At 33.1% G+C, this 21,613-nt stretch overlaps 1 protein-coding gene across 4 annotated transcripts in view; it reads right to left on the bottom strand.

The window, feature by feature from the left end:
• Positions 1-21,613, bottom strand: part of DDX60 (DExD/H-box helicase 60) — a 122,729-nt gene that overhangs the window by 58,710 nt on the left and 42,406 nt on the right. For all 4 annotated transcript variants that reach the window (XM_045998166.1, XM_045998164.1, XM_045998163.1 and 1 more), the window contains 12 exons: positions 19,891-19,996; positions 19,319-19,434; positions 17,857-18,017; positions 12,625-12,871; positions 10,935-11,101; positions 10,057-10,212; positions 8,541-8,690; positions 7,827-7,946; positions 6,580-6,675; positions 3,561-3,676; positions 2,496-2,638; positions 2,300-2,409 (listed from right to left, as the gene is read on the bottom strand). In XM_045998166.1, coding sequence (XP_045854122.1) covers positions 2,300-2,409; positions 2,496-2,638; positions 3,561-3,676; positions 6,580-6,675; positions 7,827-7,946; positions 8,541-8,690; positions 10,057-10,212; positions 10,935-11,101; positions 12,625-12,871; positions 17,857-18,017; positions 19,319-19,434; positions 19,891-19,996 — 1,688 coding nt within the window. The remainder of the gene's footprint in view (positions 1-2,299; positions 2,410-2,495; positions 2,639-3,560; positions 3,677-6,579; positions 6,676-7,826; positions 7,947-8,540; positions 8,691-10,056; positions 10,213-10,934; positions 11,102-12,624; positions 12,872-17,856; positions 18,018-19,318; positions 19,435-19,890; positions 19,997-21,613) is intronic.

A 21,613-nucleotide genomic window follows, 5' to 3' on the forward strand; every position in this document is an offset into this window, starting at 1 on the left:
TCAATCATTTAGGAATTTGTTCAATAGATCATTGAGAAAACTGTGATGATAGGGCAAACTCTGAAGTCCATCTTGGTTGCATCCTGGCCCCACCACTTACTTTTGGTGCAATGAGTTAGTTAAATGCTCTATGCCTCACTGTTCTCATTTGTAAAATGGGAATATCAACAACACATCCATCCTAAAACTATTGTGATCGTTAAAAGAGAGAAAATACATAAAGTTCTTAGAAATAAAGGAAATGATCAATTTAAGTTGGCTGTCTTTACTTAACATATATTTATTAAGCATCTTTTATATACACAGTTTTTAGGAACTCATAAGGACATAAAATTTGTCTTCAAGGAGTTATTCTAGTAAGATAAAGGAGACATGTATATCAACAAATTTAGCAGTAAGCTGATCATGATTGGTGCCATACAAGAAATATAGACAAAGTGCTATGGAGAGATTACATCCAGCTAACAAAGTCACAGAAGGACACTGAAGATGTTTCACATTAGAAGAGTCATACAAGGGCACCTGGGTGGCTCAGTGGGTTAAGCCTCTGCCTTCGGCTCAGGTCATAATCCCAGAGTCCTGGAATCGAGCCCCACATCGGGCTCTCTGCTCCGCGGGAACCTGCTTCCCCCTCTTTCTCTTCCTGCCTCTCTGCCTACTTGTGATCTCTCTACCTGTATCAGATAAATAAAATCTTAAAAAAAAAAAAAGAAGAAGAAGAAGAAGAGTCATACAAGATAAAGAGGATCTGAGGGCACCTGGGTGGCTCAGTGGGTTAAAGCCTCTGCCTTCGGCTCAGGTCATGATCCCAGGGTCCTGAGATGGAGCCCTGCATTGGGCTTTCTGCTCAGCAGGGAGCCTGCTTCCCTTCCTCTCTCTCTGCCTGCCTCCCTGCCTACCTGTGATCTTTTTCTGTCAAATAAATATTTTTTAAAAAAGGATAAACAGGATCTGAACAACTGGCATTTGGCATCTGCTGGTGGAGTCCAGGAGCAAAATAAATCATGAGGATGTCCTCATAAGATACATCAGGTTTTGGGGCCAGGTCAGAGAAGACTAGGAATCCAAGCCAAGGAGCTATGAATTTAATCACTTCCAAACGAAAGCCATTAAACTTGGCAAGATCATAATTATGTGTTAGGAGTTTTTACACATAATTATGTGTTAGGAATTTAGAATATATTCTCCTTGCTAGGTTTTGAAAGGAAGGCAAATAATGACTAATTATCACTTTGAGAAGCAATGGGAGCTTGAATGGGTTATTCCTAAGAATAGGATGAGAAAGGAAGAGAACTATGCCTGGAAAATTAAGAAGTCTTCCCCCACAGACACCTCGATGCTCCAAATAATATCCTAAGACCTCCACTGTATTGATTCACTACCAAAAAATCATGTTATGATTGTTACATTAGTGAAATGTCTTTTCCTTATTTAACCTGACAGTGATCAGATTCTCACATGTTCTAGGAGCTGTCCACATATAGTTGTGCACTAAGGGTTAGTGTCACAAAGGTGGACACAGAGACATGGGTACTGAAAAGGACAATGGGCAAAGATAATGTCCAAGAATACATAAATTAACCAAAAAAACTTCAGTCAAAAAAATGTCTAAAATTTTTAGTCATTTTTAAGCCTTGTGGATCCAGACATCACTGAGGGTTCATTGAAGACTACAAAGTTATTTTTGTTACTTTTAAAAAACCGATGTTAATAAATATTCTTCAACCCCGAGAAAGGACGATATCCTGCCATTTGAAACAACTTAAATGTACCAAGCACACTATGCTAAGTTATACAGAGATAAGTCAGACAGAGAAATACAAGTGTCAGCATAATATCACTTAAACATGGAATCTAAAAAAGTCAAACTCATAAAAAACACAGTAAAATGATAGTTACTAGGGGATGTGAGGTAGGAGAGTTAAGATCAGTGTTGTTTAAAGGCACAAATTTGCCAAGAGTAAACACGACATAGAGATTTAATGCACAGTTTAATAAATAAGGACAATAATATTGTAGTATTATTATGATTAGTATAATGTGATAGAAGTGCTAATATTGCTATCACAATTATTTTATAATATATAAATATATCAAATTAACATGCTATACACTGTAAGTTTATATTTACATGTCAAATATATTCAATAACTAAATAAAAAATAAAACATGTTAAATATCTGTTACAAAGTATCTATTCTACAGTTCTCCTAAGAATCAACTAGGCAGCCTTTCAATTTTAACATATATACAACTAATTTATATTAGTCAGGACAAATATGGCTAAAGTATTACTTACATGATCTGTTGTTAGTGCGGCACATGGGTGAAAATGATCGAAACAGATGTCATGATGTTTTATTGAACATATATGCTTCTCTAAATCATTGTATCTCTCACCGTAGAGCACTAACAATGAAGAGGAAGAATTCCCAAATCAGTGGACACATAAGGACTGCAATGATTTTGAAGTAAAAGAAAAATTCCAAACATACCAAGTCTAACTTTATATGATTCCTTTATTTGAAAGTAATCTTTGGGAGAATTGGCACAACAGACAGCATTTCTTTTAAAAGCAGTATTTTTTCTCATTGTATTGTCTTCTTGTTTCCAGTAGTGTTTTACTGATTGTAGCCACCTTAAAAAATAAATTTACATATTATGCAGACAGCAATATAATACTACTTCTTGTGACATTAAATATTTTAAATAAAGATGCCTTAAAAATTATAATTAAAGGAATAGGCCTTAGAGGCAGACTACCTGAGACTGAATCCCAGCCTCATTACTGCTGTCTGTTGCTCTTGGTTGAATCACTTACATTGTTTGTACTTCATTTTCCACATTCTACATTCCATAAAAATGGAAATAATAATAGTTGTAGAAATACAGTTCAATAGTAGTAATGGAAATAGTAAATCATAAGGGTTGTTGGGTATTGATAAATTATTAATGTTAATTATCAATATTAATCATTAAATTAGTATTATTGAAATATTAATTATTAAATTAGTATTATTGAAATACTAATTATTAATATTAATAATTTGCTATTTGCAAAACACTTAGAATAGCGTATGACACACAGTAGCCTTTGCTATAATTGTTATAACAATGAGGCAAAAATCTAGCCCAAAATGATATGGGCTTTTCAATTAGTAAGGTTTTGCTATCTTTCTAAACATCTACAAAGTGGGACAACAGAAGAAATCTCAAGGTCTGTGGCAGGGGATGTCATTATACCATTTCATTTTTTCTTTCTTGCTAAAGGACAGAAAAAAAAGGAACATAAATCTATCACTGCTGGTGGACTTTTTTTGACATATGGAAGAAATTTTCTACTCAACAGCAGATCTGACTGGGACAGTCCTTGATTTTCCTTTACTGAGTGTGGCCTTTCTCAGCACCTGCCAAGAAGTGTGGTAGATGCTCTGTTGCTTGAACAGCCAGAGATAAGTTAATAAACTCACCAGAAAGTTGGGAAAGTCTTCAGAACCTATATAGAAAGTATAAAATTTAAAACTGAAACGCATTTATCCAAATTGGAACACAATACCTACTCAGTGAGATGCTGAGGGTTACTTATGGTAGCTGAAAGAGCCAGAAAAGGGCATCGGATCATGACAAGGAGATGCTCCCAGACTTCTGCTCCAATTTCTCCACCAAGACAATGGACCTATTAAAAAAAAAATCTCCTTTAAAAAGCTGATTTTAAAATAGCAAATGAAAATAAGACACAGAAACTCAAATCACCATATACAGTTTCATGTTCCTTCTATTGACAATGCCAACTTTATGTAAATATCCACAAATCAGGTAATAGAAAATCTTGACACAAATTTTCTTCAATCCCCATAACCAATCCATCAATAATTCCCATTTCTTTTACTTTCAAAAATTTCTTTCAAATCTATGCATTTCTCTCCAATGTGTACCGTCACCATGACTCAGCTGCACCACTACAATATCCTCCTGACTACCATCTAGTTTCCCTCAATGTCCCCTAATTCTTCTATCACAGCCAAAATGATATGTCTTAAAGACAAATTAGATCAGTCCATGTCCCTAATTAAATTTCTTCAATATCTTCCTTTGCAAATGGAACAGAATGTTAACTCCTTAACAGGGTGTACATTATACTTAATTTGTCCCCCTCTTGCCTCTCTAGCTTCATTATTAAGTCATTCTGTCCCATCCTGCTCCCCCTCTGCTTAGGACATACTAGACTTTCCGGTGTTCCTTGAACACACCTTTCCTACCCCAGAACTTTCACATGTATCATTCCTTCTGCTTAACATGCTTTTACCCCTCTTTTCAGCTTGCACAGTTCAGGCTAATGTCACATCATTAGAAGGACTTTGCTGACTGCCACTCTAGAGTTGCTCTCCTATGGCCTTCCTGCCATTATCAGTGATGCCAGCATGCTCTTTCCCTTTACAGTATGTACCAATATGGGCTTGGCATAGTCACATGTGTACTTGTTTGTGTGCTTACTTGTTTAATTCTCTTTTTTTCAATTACACTGTGATTCTAGACCTGCGCATTCCCAACACCAACAGTGCCTGGCATGGGAGGGGCACCCCTTAAATATTTGCTAAATTAATGAATGAATGTTTTTTAATCAAATAAGACAAACTGAACTCAATTCAGAGAAGATTCTCAAAGGTAGTCTTCTTTAAACAGATTAAATTACGAAGCCTAGCAATTAGCTGGAAAAGACCACCTGAGACAGAGATTAAAAGTTTTTTTCTTCCACTGCACATTTGGTTTTGGCCTGGTTAGATAATATACAACTCTGCTGAACGCTTTGCAAAAGCAGATAGTACTTTCCTCTGACCCTGCCAGAATTGGCATTAGCCTTCAAAACCCTTCAGCTTTACCTTATATAAAACTGGGGAATTTAAGGTGCCCAATGCCATACCATTTCAGAGTTTTGAAATTAGAATACAACTCAAGTTCTTGATTACAGAGAATTGTTGAATTTTTATTTTGAACAGAAATATTCAAAGCCTTCAAAATGCAATATATACAGAGTAACTAAAAATAAGCACCAAAAAATCAGTATCAAACAAATAAAACATATAGCCTACTTAGTAGCTCCAAGTTTACAACAAGAATAGTTAAGTTAAATACAAGCTTATCATCTTCTTCCACTTCAGGCTGAAATTCCTTGGAGCAAAGGAATATATCCTTTTATAATATTTTAAATATCTTTCAATAAATATCCTTAATAAAATTAAGGATAAAATGTTATAAATATTTAATACATATTTATTTAATATCTATTTAATATATATTATTTAATATAAATGTTAAATAAATAAAAATATATAAAAAATGTATATTTTATATATTACATATAAAATTATATTTTAAACATATAAATAAATATAACATATGTTATATATAAATGAATACATAAATATAATAAATATTTAATAGATATATATTTTATATGTATTATATAAATACATAAATATAATATATAATTATATATTATACAAATATATGTGTTATATATTAGATATTATAACATATATAAGAAAAATATATATAATATACACAAATAAAATATATGACTATAATAAACATTTAATAAACAGATAGCATATAATGTTTAATAAATATATATTTATATATTGAATATATAATACATTAAACATGTATTTTATATTATATAAATATATTTTAAGTATATATATAAAATATATATTTATAAAAATACAAAATAAAATATAAGGATAAAATGTTATAAATATTTATAAATGTTATAAAATGTTATAACATTTATAAATACTATTAAAATGCTATAAATATCTTCTATTTGTCTCTATAAACTTCCATTATTTTCCATCCTGGTCTCTCTAGCCAGGGAGATCACTTCAAAGACTCCAATGCTCTCTGGTTCCCTTGGACTTGGCCAATGGAGAGCCTTGGCGAGGAATCAAGAGCAGGAAGGAAAATGACATTTTTATTTCATTGGATCCCTTCCTGAAAGGTTATCTTGAACTAGCTATGTCCCTCAAATAAGGTAAGTACTCACGATACGGCTACCTCAATCAATGTCCTTCTGCGTATCAGTAACTGCTTCTTTGACTTGGCCCTTTAAGCATAGGGGTAAGTTACTAGCTCTGAATTACCACACTAACCTTTATAGTTTCCCTCACATACACTTTTGGAAAACTCTCTGTTGTGTTTTGACTGGCCATTTGTTTCTGTTTTGTTTGATGACTGACAAAATAATTCATATAACTGCTATCATTGTTAGAGATCAAAATGCTTTGCTCTAGAAGTCAAAGACTGGATTTTGAAATCTCTACCAGGAAAACTTATGTCATGGTGGTGAATTCTGCCTTATTACACAGACCTCTGCAGCATAGACCAACATCCCCTATTGAGTCACAACAGCCAAATGCAGCTAAAAGACAGTACGATTCACTGAGGAAACCATTCAGAAGGAAGTACCCCCCACAACCTGAACTCTATACAAAAGGATAAGTGTCTTAAAGCACCAAATATCTTCATTATAGCACTTATGTACACTAGGAAATCAACCTAGAGAAACAATACCAAACCTACCTCATCAAATATAACATATCTGATCCTTTTCACCCACGTTTGGCGATGAGGAGCTAATAGCAGAATTTCAAAGCAGACAGGAACTGTAATAAGTACCTAAAAATAACATTGTATAAACAAAAATTTTGAGTACTTTACTATGTGCAGACTTTGTTATAAGAATATGAAAAATAGAGTTAAAACTCCTGAATATACCTGCTAATAATTATGATATAATACCACTTCTAGGAATATTTCATTAAAATTGTGATATATTGGGTTAAACCTTATGAAACTATAATTCTTATAAGTCAAAGTGGTTAAATACCAGATTTGAAGTTTAAATTCTTATTTATAAGCAAAATAATACAAATAGAGTTAATCATCACAGGTTTATTTCTTCAATCTGACCCTGAGATAGTTTTGTTTAAAAAATGTCTATATAGGATCAACAACTATGGATGTGGGGAGAAGAAGAATTGGGCTGAGGGAGAAGTTATACTTCAAAACAGGCCTGATGAAACCTTGGCGAACCTAGCACAGAATTCTGGAATGAATACTGGCTGTCAGAGCTATTCCACATGAGGCTGAAATGTCCCAGCGTTTATACCCCTGCCTAGCTCAACCACAGGACAGGGACTGTGGAGGCAGAACTAGAGGAACTGATAGCTGGCATTTGTCTTGACCATTCTCCCAACATCTGGGCAGCAAGTCCATCCTTGAAAGGCAATCTGGGTAACACATCTTCATGTTTTCTCTGAAATGTACTATAATCATCTTTTCACTTTTTGTTCAGTCTTAATTATGTATTTATGAATTTGTTAAGGAGGAAAACTATCTATGGCTTACTTAGCATCAGGTATTCTATCAATAATACATTTTTTAAATTATGAGTATATTACTCATCAAGAAAAGTGAGAATATCCTGATTATCAAGAAAAAGTCATTCTGATTAGAAATTGTTTATTAATTTTTTATAGCATTGGGTTCTTCAGATCATTTTTAATCCATTTATAAACCAAGATAATGTAATAAACTATAACTGAAATCTGAAGTTCAAACCTAAGTGTTCTTAGGGAAAGATGAGTGCTATTTCTCAACTCTTTGGAATGTAACAATATTAAATTTTCTGTAAAGCCATTTGATCTTTTGCAAATTCAAAAAATTATTTCCATGAGGCTTTGTGAAGATGCTGAATTTCGTGAAAGAGAAATATATGAGTACTATTATATAATTTGATAACAAATGCATTAATTAATATATCCTACCTGACAGTTTAGGGCATCGTGACGATAGTCCCTTGTAAAAACACCACATAGAGCTTCACCATTTGGCAGATTTTTGGTGAAACGATTCTGAACAGTTGCTGCCACTTGATTAACAAGAGCCTGATTGACAAGGGAAGAAGTTCAATAATCACATAATAAAGCACAGATGAAACCTCAGAGAATGACAGGAACTGTCTAAAAATATGCACAGTTAAAAGTCAGAAAGCTTGGGGTGCCTGGGTGGCTCAGTTGGTTGAGCAATTGCCTTCAGCTCAGGTCATGATCCTGGACACGTGGGATTGAGTCCTTCATCAGGCTTCATGGGTGAAGGTGGACAAAAGGTACAAACTTCCAGTTACAATATATATAAGTAACATACAGCATGGCAACTATAGTTAACAATACTGCATTGCGTATTTGAAAGTTGCTGAGTATAGATCTTAAAAGTTCTTATCATAAGTAAAAACGTTTCTAAGTATATGAGGTGATGGATGTTAACTAAACTTACTGTGGCAATCATTTCACAATATATACATATATCACATTATGTGTGGTACACCTGAAATAATACAATGTTATATGTCAATTATAGATCAATAAAACTAGAAAATAAACAAATAATAAAAAGTGAAATAGATTCACTGTGTGGGTACATGTATTATTTTAAAAGAGAAGTTTAGGAATGAAAGAAAATTCGAGTCACTTGAGGGTTACCTTTGTTGGTGCAACATACACGACCACCCCTTCACTGCTCTCCTTCAGCACCTTCTCCATGCAGTAGTAGGAAGCATAGGTTTTGCCTGAGGATGTTGGGGCGACAATCACTGCTGACTCATTATTATCCACAACATCAAGGAGTTCTCGCTGCAGGGTTCAGAGCACCATTCACATCAATAATATGAACAGCATGTTACCAAAGCAAATCGATGAATACACTTCTATTATAATTTTCTGAATTTCATATGGAATGATGGGGAGTTGAAAACGCATGAAGAAACACATAGGAAAATCTGAAGAACTCATGGCATTCTCTCAGAAGACAGGATTGCTATGCTTTTGAGCATCTGGAGGTGAGTTTGTGTGTGAAAAATGGAAAATGAGCCTGAATAAAATATCTCGTCACTGAGAAGATTTCTTTTTATCTAAGTATTCGTCTTTGATTCAGTAGAGTTGCTTCTCTAAAGGCTTTAAGAAATTAAGTTCTAAGAAGTAGCCAGTGGGTATTTTTGTAATAGTGAAATAATAGCTAAGGAGAAAGAAAATCAATCCTTCATAATTTCACTACTTGTCTTTACATACAAAAGAATGTCAGGTACCTACTTTGGAGGGCACAAGAAACTTCAACCCCTCAGTTTATGCTTTTAATCATCAAAATGATGACTAATCAAAGAATCAAAAATATCTATGATGGGCAGAAGAAGGATAAATATCCCCAAACTTGTCTGCACACTCTTAATGTAGGTCCACTCTGGGCCACATCTCAAAATTAGATGGACTCAGAAGAATGGAAATGTGTGTGGAATTAATAAAGAGCACTTGGCAGCTTTGTGTCCTACACTAAAGTAAGGAACAGGTCCTCCCATTCCTGAAAAGGAGGCAGAAATTTTTGAAGATCTTACACTATCATCAACATAAGAAAGATAAAGTCATATTCTGAATTTGAAGTCTAGTAGACTGAACCTATGAAATTGCATGTTTGTAGGTAAATACATTCATTTATTAGCAATTTTATATGGTTTAATCTATGCAGAAACATATCATTTTATCCCAAGTTTTATATCCATCAATTTTACATGTATGTATAGAAGAATGGCTATGATGGTGACAGGTATAGCATGTGAATATCTTAAAAAATTGCTATATTGTTTAAACTACCAAAACTGCTCTGTGTGCCTTTATATATGAAATCTCCTATTGACACAGGGAAAACATGGAGGTTGTTCCAGAATGATATAACTGGATGACACAGACAGAACTTTAAAAATATATGTGAATTCATCAAAGTATCTCCATTTATAAAAAATGAACAAAATGAAAATTTCACTTCCTTTAAATGGAAAAGACTTTCCATTTCATCATTTTCAATGATAAAATAATTTTAAATAACATGACTCAATATGAAGTTCATGCCAAATATAATATGTAAAGCCACAATAATGAGAAGCTCCTGATATTGCATTTAATGATAAAATACAAATAAAATAAGATTTTTGTTTCATTCAGTTATTACCTGCCATGTGTCAGGAATAAAATCCTGAACTCTGGGATCTGGATCTTTTCTCTCATCTCGTATCAAATAATGGCCCATGTACTGTAGTTGAAACCGAACTGGTCCAATGCCAACTGAGTATTTATCTATTTTCTTCTTTATGTCATCTCTTGCAACCTACATTATTTCAAAAGTCCATTTGGAGAGTGATTTTAAACTACAACATTATTTAAGTAAGTAAGTAATTAATTTAATGTATTACTGAGTACTTTTTACAAGAAAAGCATTTTACCACCTTTTCAATTTTGTAGTATTTATTGATGAAGTTCTTTACCACCTCAATCATCATCTTTTTTTTTAAATGTTTGTTTATTTATTTGACAGAGAGAGAGCACAAGTAGGCAGAGAGAGCGGAGGAAGCAGGCTCCCTGCAGAGCAGAGAGCCCGATGCGGGGCTCAATCCCAGGACCTCGGGACCATGACCTGAGCTGAAGGCAGAGGCTTTAACCCACTGAGCCACCCAGGCGCCCCCTCAATCATCATCTTAACTATGAGTACATTGACAGACATCAAGATTTTCAAATATCCATTATGGTATTTGTAGCTACACTCTAATACACTTAAAGACAACTAATTGTTTGCTAGAATTAAATACAGTATTAGTTTAAAGGGTCTGCAGAAATTATCTGGCATCTGTTTGTTCAGACAAGTATTTGCATCAGTTTTCTAATTCTAGTTTATTTCAAGTTTGGGCAGATGAATCCTAGTAATGATTGAACATAGGAGTAAATATTGTCAGTTAAAAAAAGAAAAAATCTGGAAGAAGTGACTGCATTTGCAAGACACTTTATGTACACCCCATAATTATTCTATTAAAATGGAGCTATTCTGAAAATTACCTGGGTTGGATATAAAGAACTTGCCAATTCATCAAATCCTAAATACTTCAGGCATCTGGCTATGAGTTGCTGATCTGCCTCCTGCAAAAGTTCTGGGTATTTTTCCATCAAGGAATGGATCCTTTTCATCATTTGAACAGCTATATTTAAATCTTTTGTGGTTTCACCTTGGCAAATAATAAACAATATGATTTTTATAAAGACCATAAAAAATAATGTTTGATTATCCAAGATTAGTCATCCAGGTTATCAATCTGACCCAATTATTTTATTTAACATTAATAAAGTTTTTGGAATACAGATGACTAGGTAAAATATAATTAAAGTGCAGCTATACCTACTTCATCATTTCTATGGCTATGGGAAGTAGCTGTGCAAATAAAGGAGACAGAGAAAAGTCTTATAGTTCATGATAGTAATAAGATTATTAAAGCTCAAGGTTGTATTAAGTGTTCTGGGGAACAACAAATATTTTCTTACCTATTATTTTCATGCTGTCTCTACTATCGTCAAAAAAAATATTTAGATGACTTTAAATATCTGGTTAAAAACTTTGCAAAATTTATTGAGTCCTACTGTTGACCATAGATAACTATTTTGTACAATTATTGGAGGTTTTCAATTAGTCTATTACAACTGAAAAATAAAGAGTTTGCTAATTCTTCTTCATTTCTGCATGGTTATTACATTCTTTTTATTCTTCCTCACTGCTAACCTTTCCATACTTACCATGTTAGGGCTGTTCTTAATTTCAAATTTCTTCCAATAAACCTATGTTTTAGCTATCTAACAAATATAACCAAACACCCACTGAATACTACAAGAGACTAAAAAAAAATTTAATATCGAATTTTCCCCTCAGGAGAGTAAACCATTTAATTCTGATCTTTCTTAGTAGGAGTCAGCTGCAAATTCTGATACATCTTTTTTGGGGAGAAATATATAAGCCAGATCTTATGCTTCTCACTGTGAAAAAATCCACAGTGAAAGGCTGACAGCTTTTGAAGTTAACACAATGAGAGTAGGGGGAATATAAAGGACCCAGTGACCATGTATTAAATGGATTCAAGTGTGGAGGTGCCAGAGACAGACAGATCAACTAGGTTATTGGGAAGAATTGTCAGTTTGGAGTTCTTATGGCACATATCATTGATCTGTTACTAATTTATGTATCTTTACCCAGGTTTATTTCCCCTTATCTTCTTCCTGTCTCTTCTTTTTTATTCTATTACGTGTTATAGAAATTTCAAAGTACAGCACATGGGTGTCACAGCAACATTTAGAAGAATTCAACATGGCTGGCAAACATAATCTTTAGTTTTACCCAGAAAGAAAATGTTTGCACTTCAGATTTCAAAAATGAGAGACAGATCTCCCAGAGTGCCTCACCGTATTTGCTGGTTCCTTTGACTATGTCCACAGTTTTATAAGAAGTTATTCTTAAGCCTGTCTTTGACTGATTTGATTTGAATTTGCTTAGGAATGTGCTGTGTATTAGCTACTTTGAGATTTCACTGCTCACTGATAAAAGGAGTAATCTTTAGAGGAATTCTGTGAGGATAAAATCGCATAATGAATCTAAGGCTTCTAACACAAACTTCCAGTTAATAAATGACAGCTATCATCATTACATCCTTTGATTAATTCTCCAGTTCATCAAAACAAAAAACACAAAATCACATAAATTTACCTCGGCAATGTTCTTTCCATGCTTTCAAGCAGGCAGTCAATGCTACCATTTCAACTCGAAATTTCACTGAGTTACTTTTACATGATTTCAAAAAATCTTCCAGGTTCTTTATTCCAGAGTTTAAGTTCTCTTTCATTTCCTCTTCAATAGAAAATGACAGAACACTCCATTTTTTCTCTTCTTTTTCCTCTTCCTTAGCAAATAATCTCTTTTTATTCTCTCTGGTAATTATTTCAGCCTTGGTCTCCTGCCCAAAAAAAAGGGGAAAAGAAGCATATCATGAAACAAGTTAGAAATATTCCAAGATTAAGTTTCATATATGAGACAATATTTTTAAGTGTATATTGGTTATTTTGACCATCATTCTGTTCTTGAATAGGAACAATTTTAGGTTCAGTATTTATTTCTTAAAATTGAACCCTCTCTTAATTAAAAACTTACTACAAATTTAATCGCTATAAAGCCTCTCTGCAGATAACTGTGTAGATTTGTGAGTTGTATAGATAAGATTATAAATTAAAGAGTAAATTAATAAAATTGGAAACATCAGGCCACTGTTTTCTCATGTCTCCTGCATTGTTTCCTGCTGCTCTCTCTGGATTGAATTTTCCTCTTCCATTTTTCCATTGTCATCTCCCTGTCTCCTACTTGTCCTTCAAGATATTTCTTCTATGAAGCCTTTCCTAACTCCCAAGCTTAACTCGTATATTTGTTCTCTGCCAGGGCATCTCTCTATCAAAGTACTCATTACATATACTATAGTTATGATTTTACTTGTCATACCTCCTATCTAGATTAACTTTCTTGAAACAGGAATATGCCATAGTTGTCTGTATGTTTCAAGCACAAAACATTTAGCTTATAATATTTGATAAGTGAATGAGGAAAAGCGAAAGCAGAGGAAGGAAAGGAGTGGATAGAAAGAAACAACATAAATACAACTGATTTGCTTTATCTGGATAAGCTTTTCCAGTTGACTTAAACTCAATATGGATCCTCTTTATTAGACTTTTACCAATCTGATTTATTAATCTACAAAAACAAATTAAAGAATTGTATTCACAAGAGAATTCTATAAATCTTACATTATTCTGATTAGTCATGAAATTAACATATAAATTTGTCTACAATGAAATCAATATTATTTGTCATCATTTTCTCAATAATTCTCATCAACATTATTTTAGGTTTCCTAATTTTTTAATCTGCCAAACATTTGGTTCTAGGTTAACTCAGCATGATTCTTTCTGAGTACAAAAAGGGTGACCCTTGGCCCTTTGCCATGCACAATGCTTATCATATCCTGAATATGCAGACTTATTAAATGGTTGCTAGAAGAGCACTTTATATAGTGCTGAGAGTGTTTATCTTCAATAAGATAATTTATTTAATTTCTAATAATGTAAAAGAAAAAATGGGAAATTTTCAGTCTTCATAACTTATACCATATAATGAGAATTTTTGCTGCAAACTTTTTACTTTATAACATCCCTCTTGAAAAAAAAAAAAAAAAAAAAGAAAGACACTTCTTCATAGCCCTAAATGAAAAAGGAAAAGTAATTGGATGATTTCACCAACAATAAAATTGGCTATGAAAATAAAAAGGGGGTTGTCACCACAAGGAGAAAAACAATAACCACATACATTGGCTTGGGAAAGGCTGCTTTTTAACTATTAAAGCAAAAGTCCCCATTTCTGCTTGGACTTTTTGAAAAATGTCAGCTTTACTGAGTTATTATGGAAAAATAAAACTATAAAATATTTAAAGTATACATCATGGTGATTTGATATATGAATATATGTAGTTGAACTTTCCCCATTGGTTAAGTAACCCATCCATTACCCCACACATTTATCTTTTTTGGGAGTGAGAACATTGAAAATCTACTCTTAGTAAATTTTAATGATGCATTACAGTGTTATCAACTACAGTCACTATATTTTACATTAGGTTCTCAGACACCATTTACTGTATAGCTGAAAGTTTGCACCTTTTTACCAACCTCTACCTATTGCCCCCACCCACCCGGTCTGTGGCAACCATCTTTTTTTTTATTCCACATATAAATGATAACACACACACAAATGTGTTATCATTTATATGTGGAATAAAAAAAAGATATATGGAATAAAAAAAGATATGTGGAAAAAAAGATATGTGGAATTTATCTTTGTCTAGTGTACTTTACTGAGCATTGCCAGGTTATCCATATTGTCAGAAATAGCAGGAATTCCTTCCTATAGCTAAATAATATTCCATTCTGTGCATATATACCCCATCATCTTTATTCATTCATCCACTGATAAATGTTTACACTGTTTCCATATCTTGATTATTATAAATAAAGCTTCCATGAACATGGGAGTGCAGATATATTTTCAATAGCCTATTTTCATTTCCTTGGATAAATGCCCAGAAGTGGATTGCTAGCTCCTATGGTAGTTCTATTTTTAATTTTTTGAGTAATCTCCATATTGTTTCATAGTAGCTGCACCATTTACATTTCCATGTACAGTGCATAAGGGTTCCCTTTTCTCCAAATCCTTGCCAACACTTGTTACCTTCTGTCTTTTTCATGACAGCCATTCTGACACCTCTGAGATAATATTTCATTGTGGTTTTAATTTGTATTTCCCTGATGACTGATGATGTTGAGCACCTTTTCATATACCTGTTGGCCATTCATATATCTTCTTGAAAAAAAATTCTATTCGGTACTCAGTCCACTTTTAAAACCAGATTGTTTGGTTTGGGGTGGTTGTTATTAAGTAACATGACTTCTTTATGTATTTTAGATATTAACCCCTATTCAAGTATATGATTTGCAAATATCTTCTCCCATAAAGTAGACTGCTTTTTCACTTCATTGATAGCTTCCTCTCCTGTACAGAGTTTTTAGTTTGATGGAGTCTCATTTATTTTTGCTTTTGTTACCTTTGCTTTTGATGTCAAATCAAAAAAAAAAAATAATTGCTGAGACCAATGTCAAGGTATTTACCCCTGTTTTCTTCTGGGAGTTGTATGGTTTCAGGTCTTTTATTCAAGTCTTTAATTTATTTTGAGTTGATTTTTATGTATGCTAGTTTCATTCTTTTGCAGGTGGCTGTCCAATTTTCCCAACACCATTTATGAACTGTCTTTCCCCCTCATTGCATATTCTTGCCTCCTTTTTCTCGAATTAAGCATATATGCATGTTTGTTTCTGGGCTCTTTATTCTGTTCTATTGATTTGTATGTCTGTTTTTGTGCCAGTACCATACTCTTTTGATTACTACAGCTTTGTATTATATCTTGAAATCTGAGATTGCGATACTTCCAGTTTTGTTCATCTTTTTCAAGATTGTTTTGACTATTCAGGGTCTTTTGTGGTTCCATACACATTTTAGGATTATTTCTTCTAATTCTGTGAAAAATGTTATTGGTCATTTTATAGGGATTGCATTAAATTTGTAGATTGCTTTGGATACTATGGACATTTTGAGAATAATAATTATTCCTATCCATGAGCCCAGAATATCTTTCCATTTTTTGTGTGTGTCATCTTCAGTTTCTTTCATTGATGTTTTATAGTTTTCACTAAGTAAAAAGTACAGGTCTTTCACCTCCTTGATAAAATTTATTTCTAGCTATTTTGATACAATTGTAAATAGAATTGTTATCTTAATTTCTCTTTCTGCTAGTTTGCTATTTGTGGATAGAAGCACAACAGATTTCTGTATATTAATTTTGTATTCTGCAACTTTACTGAATTCATTTATTAGTTCTAACTTTTTTTTGGTAAAGTTTTTAGAATTTTTTTTATATATAATGTCATGTCATGAACGAATAGTGAAAGTTTTACTACTTCCTTACCAATTTGGAGAACTTGTATTTATTTTTCTTGCCTAATTGCTCTGAGTAGGATTTCCAGACCATTCTGAATAAAAGTGGTGAGAGTGGGCATCATTGTCTTGTTCCTGATCTTAGAGAAAATGTTTTCAGGTTTTCACCTTTATCATTATATAATAACTTTCTTTGTCTCTTATGACAGTCTTCATCTTATTGTCTATTTTCTCTAATATAAATATAGCTACCCCTGCATTTTTTGGTTTCTATTTGCATGGAATATCTTCTTCCATCCCTTGACTTTCAGTTTGTGTGTCCTTAAAGCTGAATAAAGCTGAAGTGAGTCTCTTTTAAACATCATATAGTAGGGTATTATTACTATTATTATTATTATTATTATATTAATTCAGCCCCTCTATGTCTTTTGATTGGAGAATGTTGTCCATTAACATTTAAAGTAATTATTAATATGATTGGCTTACTATGACCATAAATTTTTTCTTACTGATTTACAATTCCTTTGTTTTTCTCTTTTTCCTCTTGCTTTGTGACTTGATAGATTTCTGTAGTGTTATGTTTAGATTCTTTTTGTTACTTTTAAAGTATGCAAATCAGTCTCTTTCTGGGAAAGACTGGGAATAAGCATTTCAGTCTGCTGCCTCTATGCCCTGGGTGGGGATAATCAAGCTACAGTCTTGTGGGTCCTGTGGATGCAAGCTTTGTTGGCATTCAAAGCTAGATGTTTTGAGAGGCCCTTTCCTCAAGTGGAACTCAAAAGTTGGGGTGCCAGACCAAAAATTTGGTCCCAATCTTTTCCTCGTGAGGGCAAAGTTAGGACTTTTGAGTTTTCTCCCAATTGCATGCCTCTGTACCAGGGATGGGGGTTATAGTGAGAGTATGTCTCAGCCTCTTCTTCTACCTGTTTCATTGTGGGATTTTTCTAATCTGTTTCTCATTTTCTCATTAGTTCTCTAGTTTCTGGATTGCCTTCAGAGAAAATTTTCCTATATTTATCTGTAAATTCTGTATGTCCATGGGAGGAGATGATTTCAGGAACCTCCTATATTTCCATCTTAGACCAGAACTCAAAAGAACTATATTATTAATTTTATCTCAACATTTCTAAATCCAAGCCTTTAGTAACCTATTATCTTATATTCTTTTTCAAATACATATACATTTTAAATTAAAAAAATACATATACATTTTATTATGTATAGAGGACCATATATAACCTTGTATATGGAGGTTAGACTTTCTTACCAAATAAATAAAATAATCTAAGTGATCATATATAAAAAGAAAAAGCATAGAATGAAAAGAAACTACCAGAGGATTTTAATAAATAGCAACTTAAGAAAAGTCAAAAAACAGTTCTAAAATTTGATAGAATTAATAGAACTTACATGTGCCTTTTTCTTCTTGGGTGCACTGATATTATTCTTTGGCTTGACATCTTGAGTTACAACCAATTTTGGAGAGACTGATTCTAATGAATTCCCATAAAATCGTTGAAAAACATGATACTTCTGCACAGACCTAAGATAACGAGGATCTCTAGATTTTTCTGAAAAATAAAAGACTTAAAATGTAAAACTACTTGATTTTTTTCAAAAACATTCTCACTAAACCTTCATACCATCCCACCCACACATGTACATTTTGGTTTGGAATAATAGTTTAGTCTGATTCCTTTTGTTAAAGAGGGAATCAAGTCAGGCAAATACTTATCTATAGAATAACTCTTTTCCTTATTTAAAAGATGGAAGTATAAATAAATAAATAAAAGATGGAAGTGACAAGACACTCTTTCACTATCTACTTCCTAAAGCAAATATCATGCTACAAAGAATGATAGATTCTGCATACTACTTCTTTTTTGCTCTATGAGTGAGTTTAAGAAGAAGAAGATAGAGGCAAAATCAAGAAGATATCCATCTTGGATATCCTGGCTTCTGGCACTGCTTGACAGAAAAATCCTTACTCTCAACCATAGCCACAGAGCCAAGAGCTTGGCAGCTGAAAAACACTTACACTATGGAAAAATCCAAAGACACAGGAAATTCCAACAATCAAGGTATGATTTACTTCCATACCCAAAGAAAACTACAATTAAGGGGATAATTAAGCTGGTTGATTTTTCTATGTCTGTATCTACACATATCTAATTAAACTGTTTTGAAGGATATTAATGGTTAATCTAAAAGGTCCCCTCACATCTTGCAGGGTCGTAGTAGCTATTTATGTAAACAGACTGATAAGTATGAGCAAGCCTACTATGCACCCTCCTAGATTCTTCTGAAAGTTAAGTTTTGTCATCTTGAAGAAGGGTTGAGGTAAGATAGGGATAGACAAAGATGAGATGGAGACAAGGGATGAACCAAGGGGACAAGATACCTAATTCAATCTTTATTGATCTACTTTTAGTGGTTTCATGGGCCTCCTTTTGCAGTTCCAACCATCCCAGGCTTGAAAGCACATAAATACTGGCACTTGTTATATGTAATCAGCTGGGTGGTATGAAAGTAGCTGAGATTGCTCAAAAGACTAGGTCCTTAGTATTATGAATGTCAAGGAATACACAGATATTTTAAACTGCAAACCATATTTATTTAAAACAGCTCCAAGTTTTTGTGGGGACAAATGCAGTATTGGTGCACTTCCTCGGACATCTGCATTCCTGTGTTCCTATGACTATCAGTAAACAGAGTGGGACTTTTTCATTACCATCTTTACTGACATAAATATCTTGTAGACTATTATTATTCAAGAAACATAACTTGTGGCTCATGATATGATAATTTTTTTACAAAATAAAAAGAGAAAGAAATTGATTTTAATTTATTTCACCAGAGACACATAACTCACCATCAAATTGACACTTTGTCCTATCATAATCATCACTAAGGGGTCTGTGAGAATGCCAATGCACAAGTTCATCAAATTCCTTTTGCTTAACTAGTGAAGTCACAATAGGATCATCGCTATGAGATAAAAGAAATACATGCACATTTTAAATTTCATGCCTCTAAATAGAACATGGCACAGGTTTCATTTTTTAATATTTTAAAAAATCATAACACCCTTCTTCTTTCTATAATATGATGTGGGTGTTAGAATCCGAAAAGCAGTTTATTAGGTGCTTAAGAACCCAGAATCTACCCCACATCTCTAGCAATCCCAACAAATCAACAAATATTCATTAATTAATCCACTAATTAAAAACATCCAACTGGAGTAATTTTACTCTAAAATTAAAACCATGTTGATTTTAACCTAGTTAAGATCAAAGACATTGATAAATTTGCTATTAAACTCCTTATGTGTTATAAACACATATTGCATTTAATATACTCCATTTAATTTGTTTCATTTCATAGAATCTTTAATGAGTAAGTCATCCATTCCACCCATTTACTGAGATATTTTTGGTTTAATACCTCTTTAAGAAAGGCAAATCATTCAAAAGATCACCAACAAACTTATCAACTAGTTCACATGACATTGAAATAAATCCCAAATTAGGAATCTTTTCCTTGGAGGTATCTGTAAACAAGTAAAAAAAAAAAAAAAATTTAAGACAGTGTCAAAAGTGAGACTTTCACATAGGAACATTACACATCATTTTCTAAAGCCTTAAAATAAAAATCATTTTTCATTGATTTTATTTATATTTATCAACTCCAGACCTTCCCATAAAGCTATTGTCCATATTAAAACATTTTGGAATGTAGCAGAGTATGAAGAAATAGGCAGTATTTAGGCATGTAGGTATGTAGGAAGGTAGAAAAATAACTGTTCACTGTTTTTAAATATCTATTTCCTTCATTATCCCTTATTACAAGGAAGTTGAACATGGAACTTGCACTCAGATCTCCCACATAAATACTTTTATGGAAATAAATATTTAAAAAATAAGGGAAGATATATAGATAATAATTAAATAACTTGTTATCATTACAGTATTTTCTTACATTCTCTTTGATATTATATATATATGTATACATATATGTATCTGCATATATACACATACATGTGATAGATATTATATGTATCACACATATATCCTATATATAATAGTTGGTTAATGAATGCCTTTTTATTTATACCTGGTTCATAATTATAGGTAAGCTGCCATTGCTCTGCCCATCGCCTTCATGTTCAGCTTCTGTTTGCCTGACACCTTCTTACTACAGGTCTCTGCAACTCTCTGCCTGAGTACTTTTCTTCTTAGAGCCATGTGAAGGCCAGAAGTGCTAAGGATCCCATGCCCCATAGATAGCCCTCAGCCAAAAATGTAACAGGAGCTGCAGGTAAATGCCCCAACTATCTTGCTCTTCAGGTAAGATATCACTGAGGTGGTTTGAATGATATTCTAAGATTCCCAGTAAAATCTGCCTGTACTTGTCCACCTGCTCATTAACATGTCCTACACTGGTTTTGTTCTCTTCCTGATCTTACCTAACCACTCCCTTATTTGATCTTTCTGTGATCAATAAACCCCTTATTTGATCTTCCTCAAGAGTCTTTGTCTGGTAGAACTCATCTGGACAAAAGAGTGTGTATATAAACATATATATACACATATATATATGTTTATATATAAAAAGAGCATATATATTCTTTCCCCATATTCTGAAAAATATATTTATATTGATACATCCCAAATTCACATTAGATTTCCTTCTCACATTCCTTAGGGGGATATTTTATTCTTCCTGAAATTCATCAAATGGAAACATCTTCTATGATGTTATGATGATGGCTAAATCATATTTCTCTTTTTTTTTAAGATTTTATTTTTATTAACTTATTTGTCAGAGAGGGAGAGCACAAGGAGGAGGAATGGCTGGCAATGGGAGAAGCAGGATCCCTGCTGGGATAGAGCCTTATGTGGGACTAGATCCCAGAACCCTGGGATCATGACCTGAGCTGAAGGCAGACGCTTAACTGACTGAGCCACCCAGACATTCCCAGGGTTTACAATGTTTTTCATCTACAAAGAATGTACTAGATTCTTCTGATCACTTTAAGCTAATTTTCCAGCCCAGAGTTGTCTTGACACTACTAACAGAATAACTGAAACCCCAAATTCTTGGGAAGATGGGCCTGTAATTAGAAATCAACCTAGTAATTCATTTTGTATTAGCCAGAGATCAGTCT

The sequence above is a fragment of the Meles meles genome, chromosome 2, assembly GCF_922984935.1.
Source record: "Meles meles chromosome 2, mMelMel3.1 paternal haplotype, whole genome shotgun sequence".
Taxonomy (NCBI): Eukaryota; Metazoa; Chordata; class Mammalia; order Carnivora; family Mustelidae; genus Meles; species Meles meles.